Below are 13,814 nucleotides of genomic sequence, written 5' to 3' on the forward strand. Positions count from 1 at the left end.
GACAAGAGGAGCTGTCCTATAGTGAAAATGTGTGTGTGCGCATCTGTCCTATGGTGAAAAGATGTGAGGGTGAAAGGAGCTGTCCTGTGATGAACAGATATGTGAGAATGAGAGGTGTGTGTGTGTGTGTGTGTGTGTGTGTGTGTGTGTGTGTGTGTGTGTGTGTGTGTGTGTGTGTGTGTGTGTGTGTGTGTGTGTGTGTGTGTGTGTGTGTGTGTGTGTGTGTGTGTGTGTGTGTGTGTGTGTGTGTGTGTGTGTGTGTGTGTGTGTGTGGGTGTGGAGCTGTCCTATAGTGAACAGATGTGTGAGGACCAGAGGAGCTGTCCTATAGTGAACAGATGTGTGGGGACCAGAAGAGCTGTCCTATAGTGAACAGATGTGTGGGGACGAGAAGAGCTGTCCTATAGTGAACAGATGTGTGGGGACGAGAAGAGCTGTCCTATAGTGAACAGATGTGTGGGGACGAGAAGAGCTGTCCTATAGTGAACAGATGCAGTCATTACAGAGGCACCAGCAGAATAAAATGAGAACCAATATAGAAACAATACAATGGGGGGGGGGGGAAAGTTAAGGGTGAACTTGCCTCCACAGAAGCCAAACTCAACCACTGTGATAAGTATAGACAAAAATGTAATCTGTACTCCAGAAAAACAATTGCAACGCGTTTCGCGGGTCTCAAGCCCGCTTCCTCAGGCAAAATACAAGAAAGGAGCAGCAAAGTCGGGTCAAGAGCCAGATATAGGCACTGGCGCCTCTGTAATTACGGCATATTGTTATCCACCTGGTGGATGGGTGTGAGCACCCCTTCTTTTTCCTACTACAGAGAGTGACTTCTTAGCCTGAGTGGGGACAGGCCCAATATCCCCATAAGTGCAGAGAGTGGTTGCCTGATATCTGGCAACCCATGTTTGTGAGTATATCTCTATTTGTTAATCACAATTTACCCCAAAATACCATCAGTAATACACTATTGGGGGCTCCCGTCTGTTTCTTCTTGTGCTTTGTTTTACATATAGTGAACAGATGTGTGGGAACGAGAGGAGCTGTCCTGTAGTGAACAGATGTATGAATGTTACACCCTGAAGAAGGGGGATTGCAAATAAGGACTCTGTTACCATGGATCCTCTGACTCGTGTTTTGTGAGAATTTATTCAAACAAAATAATTTGTACCACAAAATATATATATATATATATATATATATATATATATATATATATATATATATATATATATATATATATTGTTTTTTTCACTACGCAAAATCAGTCTATTACATGAGGACGAGAGGAAGTATGCCATAGTGAGCAGGTGTGAGAAGAGGATCTGTCCCATAGAGAACAGATATGAGGACTAGAGGAGCTGTCCTGTAGTGAACAGATGTGTGGATGAGTTGCCCTATAGTGAACAGATGTGACTAGAGGAGCTGTCCTGTAGTGAACAGATGTGTGGTGATAGATGTCCTATAGTGCGTCGATGTGAGGACAAGCGGAGCAGTTCTGTAGTGAACAGGCGTGTGAGGACTAGTAGAGGAGCTGTTTTAGGGATTGCTGTAGTGCTCAGAGCACCCATGACAGGAGGTAATAGAGAGGCATCACTCACTGTGTGGGAAAGGTGGTGGAGGCGCGCTTATGAGAGATTGCACACTGGCACACACAGCAAATGAGGAAGGAAGTGTGACCTCCAGAGCACAGTGGGTGGCATCACTCAGCCCTTCCGCTACACATGTCAAATTTGGCTGCAAAACCCCAAACCACAGCTAAGAGAGCCATGTGGCTAAGATTGGGTTTCCGAGGAAGCTCTGTTGCTAATATGGTGCTGCAGGAAGGTGATGGCATACCACTTAGACGGGCAAGAGATGGGACTGCTGGGGGAGGGGGGGGGAGAGATGGGACTGCAGGTGGAGAAGGTAGAAAGAAGTGGGTGTGCTGGGAGATGCTTGAGTTGGAGGTGTGGGGGAGAAGGCAGGGAATGGGACTGCCTGGGAGAAAGCTGGAGATGGGACTATTTGGGGAACAAGCAGACGGTAGGACTGCTCAGAAGAGCAGGACTTCCAGGCAACTGGTATTGTTTAAAGGGAGCCTAAACTGAGGATATTAATTTTTACTTTTAACCACCTTAGCGGTATGGACGAGCTCAGCTCGTCCATTACCGCCAGAGGGTGCCGCTCAGGCCCTGCTGGGCCGATTCTTACCAAATAAAAAGCAGCACACGCAGCCGGCACTTTGCCAGCCACGTGTGCTGCCTGATCGCCGCTGCTCTGTGGCGATCCGCCGCGAGCAGCGGCGAAAGAGGGTCCCCCCAGCCGCCTGAGCCCTGCGCAGCCGGAACAAATAGTTCCGGCCAGCGCTAAGGGCTGGATCGGAGGCGGCAGACGTCAGCTGACGTCCATGACGTCACTCCGCTCGTCGCCATGGCGACGAAGTAAGCAAAACACGGAAGGCCGCTCATTGCGGCCTTCCGTGTTACTTTTGGCCGCCGGAGGCGATCAGAAGAACGCCTCCGGAGCGCCATCTAGTGGGCTTTCATGCAGCCAACTTTCAGTTGGCTGCATGAAATAGTTTTTTTTAAATTTAAAAAAACCCTCCCGCAGCCGCCCTGGCGATCTTAATAGAACGCCAGGGTGGTTAAAATGATCCTGCTGATCCTGTGTCTCTAATACTTTCAGCCACAGCCCCTCAACAAGCATGCAGATCAGGTGCTCTGACTGAAGTCAGTCTGGATTAGCAGCATGCTTGTTTCAGGTGTGTGATTCAGCCACTGCTGCAGCCGAAGAGATCAGCAGGACTGTCAAGCAAATGGCATTGTTTAAAAGGAAACATCCATATCCCTCTCAGTTTAGGTTCCCTTTAGGAGTATAAAAAAAAATATGGCAGCCTCCAGGTATCCTTTAAGAGATGCAAGCAGCCAGTGGATGATTCTGGCAGACAGACTTGTGTATGTGATAGGTCACTTTGTGGCAAGTTGTGTGTTTGTTCATTGTGTGTCCGGCTATGTCAGCTGTTTCTCTGTATGTTTCAGATGCCCTTTCTCTGGAGGTGGGTGAGCATCATTCCCGGGCGAGAGCACAAAATCGTTCAACAAACGCCAACATTAGGGAAGACTGTTTGAATCAGGACAAAGCGCTGAGTGATGATGCCAAATCTTCTGCTGATCTGCTGCTGACCGCTGTCAGGTGAGTCATCAATACCAGACACCGTGCTTCCTAGGGGATGCCACTGGGTCCCATGGCTCCTAGCAGAGAGAGTTTAAAGGACAACTGAAATGAGTGATATGGAGGCTGCCATATTTGTTCCCTCTTAAGCAATACCAGTTGCCTGGCTGTCCTGCTGATCCTCTGCCTCTAATATTTTTAGCCTCAGACCTTGAACAAGCATGCAGCAGATCAGGTGTTTCTGACATTATTGTCAGATCCGGCAAGGTTATCTGCATGCTTGTTTTTGGTGTGATTCAGTCATTACTGCAGCCAAACAGACCAGCAGGGCTGCCAGGCGCGTACATTTGAATACGGCGCTGGTAGACTTGGGCGCAGGATCCAGCTGTTAAATGGCTGGTCCTGCTTCTGCACAAGTCCGGGGCGTTTTAATTACTATTCCCCCTCCAGGCCGACATGGATAGTGGGGGAATGAAATAATTCGGCTTCCAGCGATTGCTGGAGGCCGAATTATTGTGTTTTTTAAACAACTTCGGCTCCGTCTTCTGACGGAGCCGACCTTCCTCACTGAGCGCCGCTATAGACTGATTCCTATTACAGTCTATGGCGGCGCTGGCTGCGCCCAAAGCTAGCAGCGCTGAAAAGCACTGCTCCGTGCCAGGCAACTGGTATTGCTGAAAAGGAAATAAATATGGTAGCCTCCATATACTTTTCACTTCAGTTGTCCTTTAAGCATCTCTAATCTGACCATAAAGCGCTGGGATGACAGTCAGAGTCCCTATCTCCTATCTTTTCCGAATGTTCTTAAAGGGGAACTGAAGTAAGAGGTATACGGAGGCTGCCATATTTATATCCTTTTAATCAATACCAGTTGCCTGGCAGCCCTGCTGGTCTATTTATCTGCAGTAGTATCTGAATTACACCAGAAACAAGCATGCAGCTAGTCTTGTCAGATCTGACTTTAAAGTCAGAAACACCTGATCTTCTGCATGCTTGTTCAGGGGCTATGGCTAAAAGTATTAGGCAGAGGATCAGCAGGGCTGCCAGGCAACTGGTATTGCTTAAAAGGAAATAAACATGGCAGCCTCCATATACCTCTCTCTTCAGTTGTCCTTTAAAGGAGAACTGTAGAGAGAGATGTATGGAGGCTGCCATATTTATTTCCAATTAAGCTATACCAGTTACCTGGCTATCCTCTGCCTCTAATGCTTTCAGCCATAGACCCTAAACAAGCATGCAGCAGATCAGGTATTTCTGACAGTTTTGACAGATATGACAAGATTAGCTGCATGCTTATTTCTGGTGTGATTCAGACACTACTGCAGCCAAATAGATCAGCAGGGCTGCCAGGCAACTGGTATTGCTTAAAGAGACTCTGAAGCGAGAATAAATCTCGCTTCAGAGCTCATAGTTAGCAGGGGCACGTGTGCCCCTGCTAAACCGCCGCTATAGCGCCGCTAAACGGGGGTCCCTTCACCCCCAAACCCCCCACTTCGACACTTGGTCGCAGACTTGGGCGTTCCTGGAGGCAGGGCTAACGGCTGCAGCCCTGCCTCCAGTCGCGTCTGTCAGCGGCGCATCGCCGCCTCTCCCCCGCCCCTCTCAGTGAAGGAAGACTGAGAGGGGCGGGGAAGAGGCGGAGATACGCGCTGACAGACGCGCGTGGGGCAGGGCTGCGGCGGTTAGCCCTGCCCCAACCAGGAAGCGCTCCCCCGCATTACGGAGGGGATTTGGGGGATCAGGGACCCCCGTTAAGCTGCGGGATAGCGGCGGTTTAGCAGGGGCACACATGCCCCTGCTATCTATGAGGTCTGAAGCGAGATTTATTCTCGCTTCAGACTCTCTTTAAAAGGAAATAAATATGGCAGCCTCCATATACCTCTCACTACAGTTCTCCTTTAAAGCAGCATGGACAGCCATACTATCCTAGGAAACAACATATAAGTAGATAAATACTTGTTTTCACATACATAACATATATGTATTGTACTGTCCAATTTTTGATTTCAGTGAATATTATATAGTAAATAAAGAGAAAACTGTTCCTGGTATTTTCCATCGTTACTGTCTCTGACTGAAGCTAATCCTGATGTAATTTCCTCCTTTACACTTTTTTTCCCTCCTAGAAACTGCACTGTCATTTCAAGGGGAAATAAACATGTCAGCCTCCATATACCGCTCACCTTAGGTTCCCTTTAAAAACTCCCGGAAAGCACACAGTTCCTCTGTTGGTGTTATTGTTGGATGATACAGAACATCCCATAAACGGGAACGCTGTTCATCACAACCAAAAGTGGGCAGAGCTTTCATAGACGATAGCATGTCTCCTCTGGTTGACGAGCCGGCAGCCAAGGAGGCGGGGGGGGGGGGAGGGTTTATTTGAATATCTTCCCCCTGTGTATTAAACGGAACATGCAAAGCTGTGTAGACAATGCATCTGTGCGGAAAGAATGAAGACATAAACAAATCGAGTTTTTTTTCCAGGCGTTCTCTGTGTGGCAGACACCGCTGGCTGCAGCTCTCCGGATGTTGTCCAGTGTTTAGGGGAGGCTGTTATCCTTCTGAGGATTACCTTCACCACATCTCTAGCCATAGAAACCTTTATGGATTTGTCAGAACAGGATATCGAGAATCTTGTGTATTTGTTTGTCCTTTTCTAGAATACTGGTCAGTGAGCTAATCAGCTGATCCTTTAAAGGGGACCTCTGCTGTAAAATTCCAAAGTGGAACAGAGCCAATATAACAATTACTAAGATTGTTGGCCATAAGATTCCCATGGAATGGTGGGTAAAAGGCAGTCCTTTGAACACTACGAAGCAACATTCTGAATAGGGCTTAACACCTGGACCAGGATTCTGGAAGTGGCTTGGGACAATCCCACAATTTGATAGGAGCCTTTTCTAAAAAAAAATATAGTGCAGCTAGCAATTTAGTTAACCCTGGCACTGCCTGTGTTCTCTTACAAGATGATTCAAGAGAAATTCAGATGTCCTGTTATAGCAAATAAATCTATTCTCTTGCAAATTGATATGGTTCTAGACCTTATTCTAGCCCTTCTGCGCCTTTGAATCACTCTCAGCTGATACATAACCACTTCCAATGGCTCCATCTTCTCTGTCAGGGCCTGTTTCCACTTGAGCAGTGCGAATTAGTCATGGAAAACGCAAAAACGAATTCGCACGCGGATGCAAATTTTACCACTAATTTGCAGGCGTTTTTGCATATGTTAATGAGTATGCGAATTTGTCAGTGCCTGTATGCTTTTACATTGATTTTATGCGAAAACGCCTGCAAATTTGCAGTAAAATTAGCAATCGATTGCCGATCGATTAAATCGAATCGATCGAAGGCTGAAATCGACCAGTGCATGGGCCCTTTTACTCTAGTTGCCCCTCTTCTGTAGCACCTTCTTTGTTAAAACATCACTCCATTTGGATGTTATAAAACAAAAAGCTGTAAAGATGAGCGATTATTTGTGTGACTCCAGGTGATCTAAAAATAGCCCCGGCACCAGTGAGCTTACAATCCTGATTTATACATAACAAAACGCAGCTCTGCTTTACATGGTTAACTGCTTTCCAGCCGGTCTATTGCTTCTGTGCAGCAGAATTCTATCACATGCCTAACAAGGGGATGCACAGTATTTACTATGTGTGTCTTATGTTTGTGATTTCCATATTTCTTGTACATGATGTTTGAGTTCTTGTATATAATGTGTTATGTGTTTGTTATAGCCCTTTCCTGTGTGAGTGGTTGTTAGAACAATCTGTTAACACGCTGCACACTCACTGTCAAGGGAAATTACAGTTGAAGAACTTTAGTTTGTGTGAAGTGGGGCAGGACTCGACAGCTTTCAGGCTGTTATTGCAATCTGTGTCCCTTTTGGGTAGATGGCCTCTAATTCCTGCTCCTGTTATGGAACAGGAAGTGATGGATGCTAAAGCATAGCTCCCAACTGGCCCTTTTTTGGAGGGACTGACCCTCTTTGGGAACCAAATCTCTCTGTCCCTCTTTTTTCCTTGTTTCTCTTTCTAGACTGATGTACAGATCTGTGTTACTATAGGTGATGGCTAACCTTGGCACTCCAGCTGTGACAAAACTACAAATCCTATCATGCCTCTACCTCTCCGAGGTATGCTTAGAGCTGTAAGAGTATCGCAATGCCTCATGGGACTTTTAGTTCCACCACAGCTGGAGTGCCAAGGTTAGCCATCACTGCTATAGGTACTTTTCTACTGAAAAATGTGTTTAGCTGACTCTAAACTTCATTCCCATCATTTTATATTGTTAGTTTTTCTTAATTTTAACTTTTAAAAATAAGAAATGTAATGATGATTAAAAGGACCAGTGTAGTCTGAATAATAAAACAGCTTTTTATTCTGAACTCTTTGTGATATGCATGTCAGGGTTGTTGTGGGGGGAGTGGTTAGAGGTGTGACAGGGGCATGTCTTAAAGTGAGCCATTATAGCTGAGTCATTATAGCAGAGCTAGAAGAGGGCAAGCTTGAGCTTGAAAATACATCAGAGAAGACAGACTCAGCTATGATTCCTGAGCAAAGCCAGACTGAATGCTCAGTCGGGGATTTTATCAGGGCTGGTAACAAGCAGGCTGAGCAGTGAAGAATGAAACCGAGAGCAGGGTAGGTGTTTTCTCTAATGTTCCCACTGATATATATGGTAAAAATACATGAGGATAGCTTCGTCTCTGGGTCACTGTCCCTCTTTGCTTAAAAAGTTGGGAAGTATGGTTTAAGGACCACTATTTCAAAAAATGTTAAAATGTAAAAAGCATACATATCAATTGTACACTTCTCCCAGAGTAAAATGTACTATAAATTATTTTTTTTCCTAGGTTCCTGTCACTTAGGGCCTGTTTCTACTACACGCAGATTGAATGCAGAATGGATGCAGAAAAACTGACTCCAATAACGGCCTAGGGGAAAGTCTGCATCATAAAATTTGTGTTTAGTGGAAACAGGCCCATAGCCATTCATTGGAGTCAGTTTTTCTGCATCCATGCTGCATCCAATCTGCGTGTAGTGGAAACAGGCACTTACAGTAGGTAGTTAAAAACTGGCAGATCTGTAAGATTTTGGACTAGGCCATTTCCGCATAGGAGATTCTCAGTATTGCTTTTCATCTTTACAAAAGCACCTGGAAAAGAACTATACAAAGAGGTCAAGCAGCTTTCTTACTAATTTGCATATTATTTTGGCAATTGAATTGAGCAACTGCGGTTCAGTAAGTGCTTTTGTAAATAAAGGAAATACTGAGAATCCCCCATGAGTGGATGAATTAGTCCAAGACCTGCTATCAGATCTGTCTGATGTTCACTACCTACTGTGTAAGTAGCATAGGAAAAACCTAATTCATACTGCATTTTAATCTGGGAGGAAAATACATTTATATGTATGGATTTACATTTTACATTTCTTTGCAATTGTTGTCCTTTTATTAAAAACTGAACAGAGGTTTTAACTCCTCCCCTGTGAATGGAATGTAGACCAGATGCACAGAAGCATCAGGCTCACATGGACTGCTCCCAGCTCCTCACTACAATGGAAATGTAAGGGGAGGGTTTGGTTGTCCAAACAGCATCATAACCTGATTGTGAATGGCTGTGCAGACACATGGAGGTGGAGTCAATAATTTGATAGAGGTGTGGTCCAAAACCACAAAAGGCTTTTATTGTGGTTTTGAGAACTGTGTGGTGTGTAGAGCCTGCCCTGTGCCTTGACAAAGGAGACCCCTAGTGGCCCCCACAACTATTGTCAGATAACACGGTCATATGGCATGTTGTGTGTTTAAAGTGGACCCAAACCAAACAATTTTTTTAATTCAAAATATTTAGTTGCACCACTCTGACACATACAACGATAAATAAACACTCCTTCAAGCCTATGAGCATTTCCGTGCATGCTTTTCACCCTTCTCTTTTCATAACTAGGGTTATACAGGTGGCAGCCATTAGCAATTCCTCCTTTGCTGGACACCTTCTACTCCACCAGGTAGCCGGATTCTGTCACGGCAATATGAAAGGAAGGGAGGGGTTTCTCCAATAAATGTAAAATATTTTATATTTGGCATCATGCAGCTGAAAAAAGGCTGCTATTTATTATTCTAATTTAGAAATCTTGTATTTTTAATTTGGGTCCACTTTAAAGGAGTTATCAGGCAAAATGAAAAAAACAAAAAAGCTTTACTCACCTGGGGCTTTCTCCGGCCTCTGGCCTCTTGCAACCGACTGTCCCACGCTGATTGCTCCGTTCTCCGCTGCCGTCCCGGGCTCCCCGCACGTTGCAGAGGCCGAAGTCCTTACTGCGCCTGCATGAAGCGTGCTGTCAATCATGGCCACATTGCCCACGGCGTACTGCGCAGGCGTAGAACTATTGCGCCTCGCAGTACGCCGTGGGCAACGTGGCCGTGATTGACAGCGGTGCTTCACGCGGGCGCAGTAAAGCCGACCTCAGGGCCGGCCTCTGCACCGTGTGCGGAGACTGGGACAGTCGGTTGTAAGAGGCCGGAGAAAGCCCCAGGTGAGTAAAGCTTTTTTTTTTTTTCTTTTTTTTTCATTTTGCCTGATAACTGCGGAATATAACCCAGAATTTCTTCTTTGCTCTAAAAGATTATTTACAGCATATAATATACTAACACAATGTTTTTTTTTAGTAAAACAGCATTTTTACTAAATGGGCTGATTCTTTCTTCTGCAGGGAGAACCAGCATCTGAACTGCTGTTAAAGGGACTCCGAGCTCAGAAAAAAAAGGCAAGTTGTACTCACCAGGGGCTTTTTCCAGCCCAGTGCTGGTCGGGAGGTCCCACGCCGGCGTCCTGGCTCCTCTCCTTCTCCCCGCTCCGGAATGGCTGGCAGGCCGCAGCCCGGGCGACACTCTCCCGAGTGTCGGGCTGCTTCTTCCGCATATGACGCGGATTACGTCACATGCCGGCCGCCTCGCGTCATCACGGCGGCCGGCGTGAAAGTACTGCGCATGCGCGCTTTGTTCGCGCATGCGCAGTACTTTCACGCCGGCCGGCGTGATGACGCGAGGCGGCCGGCATGTGACGTAATCCGCGTCATATGCGGAAGAAGCAGCCCGACACTCGGGAGAGTGTCGCCCGGGCTGCGGCCTGCCAGCCATTCCGGAGCGGGGAGAAGGAGAGGAGCCAGGACGCCGGCGTGGGACCTCCCGACCAGCACTGGGCTGGAAAAAGCCCCTGGTGAGTACAACTTGCCTTTTTTTTCTGAGCTCGGAGTCCCTTTAAGCTTATCTTGTGTACACATTCTTTACTTGATACATTTATGTAAACATTCTGTGGCTGTGCAGGACTTCAACTGATGAGTCCTGGGGTGAAACACAGGTCAGAAATCACTGGTGTTGCATTCACAACAGAATTACAACAGTTATGAATAAAACGCACCAGCAGCTTTAAAAATAAATTAACTGAACTTTGGGAAGTTATAATGTCTAAATGAATAATAATACTTGTGCACAAAAGCAAATATGATAACTGTATGGGTTATAACAAGTAGGAAAACACATTTTTGTTGAAAAATTTGTCAGTTTTAAACCGCTTTAAATGACAGCTGTAAAAAGAGAGATCTGGAGGCTGCCGTATTTATTTCCTTTTAAGCAATACCAGTTGCCTGGCTGTTTTGCTGATCCTCTGCCTCTAATACTTTTAACCATAGACCCTGAACAAGCATGCAGCATATCAGGGGTTTCTGACATGGTCAGATATGACAAGATGAGCTGCATGCTTGTATCTGGTGTGATTCAGACACTACTGCAGCCAAATAGATCAGCAGGGCTGCCAGGTAACTGGTATTGGTTAAAAGGAAATAAATATGGCAGCCTCTATATCACTCTCACTTCAGTTGTCCTTTTAATGGAACAATAAACCTGTGAGTCCTGTCTGAGTGTAGACCCTTCTTTGGAATACTATAACCTGAACATAAGTCCCATAGAGATATTACATTTTTTGAAACTGGCTTAATATTGTGCTTCTGCTTGCTTTGTAGGGCCTCATTCGTGTCTCTGGGGGTTCAGACTGATGTGGAAACTTCCCAGTACCTGGCCATGGATAAGGCTTTCTCTCAGGTAAGTGCTGAGCCCAGACTGTGCAAAGGGTCCCTTCACCCAGAACTGATACGCGAGTGTTAAAGGGAACCTAAACTGAGAGGGATATGGATGTTTACTTTTAAAAAATACCAGTTGCTTGGCAGTCCTGATCTCTTTGGCTGCAGTTGTGGCTGAATCACTGACCTGAAACAAGCATGCAGCTAATCCAGTGTGACTTCAGTCAGAGCACCTGATCTGCATGCTTGTTTAGGGGCTGTGGCTAAAAGTATTAGAGACACAGGATCAGCAGGAGAGTCAGGCAACTGGTATTATTTTAAAAGGAAAAATCCATATCCTTCGCAGTTTAGGTTCCCTTTAAGGTGGCCATACGCTTATAGATTTGCAGCAGATTCAACCATCAGATAAATTTGTCAGATGCCTGTCAAGTCGAATCTAACATGAGTACACTGGTCCTTTCTATCATCATTACATTTCTTAGTTAGTTTTTCTTAATTTTAACTTTTAAAAATATCTATCTGATGTGCAGGGCTGTGGAGTCGGTACAAAAATACTCCGACTCCTCAGTTTATGAAATCACGACTCCAACTCCGACTCCGGGTACCCAAAATGGCCCCGATTCAGACTCCTCGACTCCGACTCCAACACCGACTCCACAGCCCTGCTGATGTGCGCCACACACTAGGAACAGATTTACAATAGATTTCACAATGAAATCTATTGGAAATAGATCTTCATGCATTATTGCACCATTAGATCCAATGCAACTCTATAGGCCATCGATCTGCTGCCAGCAGCAGATCGACCTAGATTTTCCATCCAGTCAAATAGATCAAATTGATTGAAATCAGCCGCAAATCGATCGTTTGGCTGATTCAATAGGATCGATTGATTAGTGGCTGAAATCGACCAGTGTATGGGCCCCTGAAGTGCCCCTTCACACTGAGGCGATTTGCGGGTGGTTTCTGGCGATTCCCAAATTGCCAGCGATCACTAGCACTTTGAAAAGCACTAGTGTAATTTAAAGTAACCGCCATTAATCTCACTGCAGCGATCACTGCCGATTCGTGAATGTGGTGAATGCTGCCATTTTAGAGCGATCTTGATTGAAAATTTTAAAAAAGCAAATCGCGATTGCTCAAAAATCAAAATTATCCAGTGAAAATATGCAAAAAAACACGAAAAAAGCCTGTTGCAAAACGCTAACCATTTTGCTAGCGTTTTGCGATCCTCATTTTGAACGGGGACTCAAGCGGAAGCTGGGGAGATCACACAGCCGGTGGTTTCTGCTGCTTTATGGCTGTCTGGTGGGATCATCTGATGCAGCTTATGCCTCTGGGAGTGAAATCCCTGCTACCCTGAGTTCCCAGAGATTGTGCGTCTCTCATGGGTTCCCCTGGTGACATATCTGCACTCCTGAATTCCCATCTTCACACACCTTCCGCACCCACCATGAGAAGCTACCCTTGCTGGAGTGTGCTGCCCCTCAGGTAATCCAGTGATGAGAGTTCTGCACCCCTGAATTCTCAGTGCCATGCAGCGGAATAATCGATTTGGTCAGGATGTCAAATTTCTGTTGGGGGCAGGGCATGGATGGCGGTCGATCAATGGCCATAGGGTCAATCTCAATCCATTCACATTCTGATTAACTAGTAATAGATCAGTATGCCACATTAGAAGAGTATTGATGTGTGTATGGCCACATTTATGAAGCTTTGAGATTTGTATTACTTAGTATTTATACAGCACCAACATTTACCGCAGCGCTGTACAGAGTATATTGTCTTGTCACTAACTGTGCCTCAGGGGCTCACAATTAATCCCTACCATAGTCACATGTCTGTGTGTGTGTATCTTGTAGTGTATGTATCGTAGTTTAGGGCCAATTTAGGGGGTAGAAAATTAACTTATCCGTATGTACCCTACCTGGGGTGCGAACCTGTGACCCAGCATTGCAAGGCGAGAGCGCTATACACTATGCCACCGTGCTGCCTGAGATTGACCAATCAAAGGCTGCAGATGCGGTTGGTGAACTCTGCATCTCATAGACCACGCCCCTAGTGAGAATGGACGTCCTGCTGTGAACCGGCGGTCTGTGTAAGTCCTTCCTGGGAAGTGATGGCCGTCCTCTCATCCCTGATTCCCTGATTCCTGTCTGATATTCTGGCCTGCTATTACTGAGAGCTGTGGTTTTCCAACAGTCCAGTTCTAAAGCGTTCCCTTGCTGTATGGAAGAAATGGCATGATTGTCATGACAGCAGCGCTCTTACGAAATGGTGAAAGCGTGGATCTGTTTCCACATTGGGTCATGGAGTTCTGTGAAAGTTGTGCACTCAGTGATGTGTTCCAGGCCTCCTGCGGGAGTCACGATCCTGCGCCAGGCTGAAGGGTAGAGACAGGGTTAGGGCTTCAGTGTTTCTTGTGCAGTAAAATTTATATTCTCCAGATGCAGCTCAGACTCCGGATGGTGCCAAGTTATTCATTATCCCTGGCTTATGAGTAACAATAATAATAGAAGTAGATTTGGGAGGGGGGGGGGTGTTGTTTTCCTAGTAGCACAAATAACTCTCTCTACTTCCAAA

General features: G+C 45.9%; 2 protein-coding genes across 2 annotated transcripts in view; one reads left to right on the forward strand and one right to left on the reverse strand.

The window, feature by feature from the left end:
- IRAG2 (inositol 1,4,5-triphosphate receptor associated 2) overlaps nucleotides 1-13,814 on the forward strand; it is a 179,302-nt gene that overhangs the window by 110,375 nt on the left and 55,113 nt on the right. The window contains 2 exon segments of the mRNA XM_068277999.1: nucleotides 3,021-3,174; nucleotides 11,175-11,253. Coding sequence (XP_068134100.1) covers nucleotides 3,021-3,174; nucleotides 11,175-11,253 — 233 coding nt within the window.
- Nucleotides 1-13,814, reverse strand: part of DNAI7 (dynein axonemal intermediate chain 7) — a 169,162-nt gene that overhangs the window by 54,697 nt on the left and 100,651 nt on the right. The window lies entirely within an intron of this gene.

The sequence above is a fragment of the Hyperolius riggenbachi genome, chromosome 3 (assembly GCF_040937935.1).
Source record: "Hyperolius riggenbachi isolate aHypRig1 chromosome 3, aHypRig1.pri, whole genome shotgun sequence".
In the NCBI taxonomy this organism is placed as follows: domain Eukaryota; kingdom Metazoa; phylum Chordata; class Amphibia; order Anura; family Hyperoliidae; genus Hyperolius; species Hyperolius riggenbachi.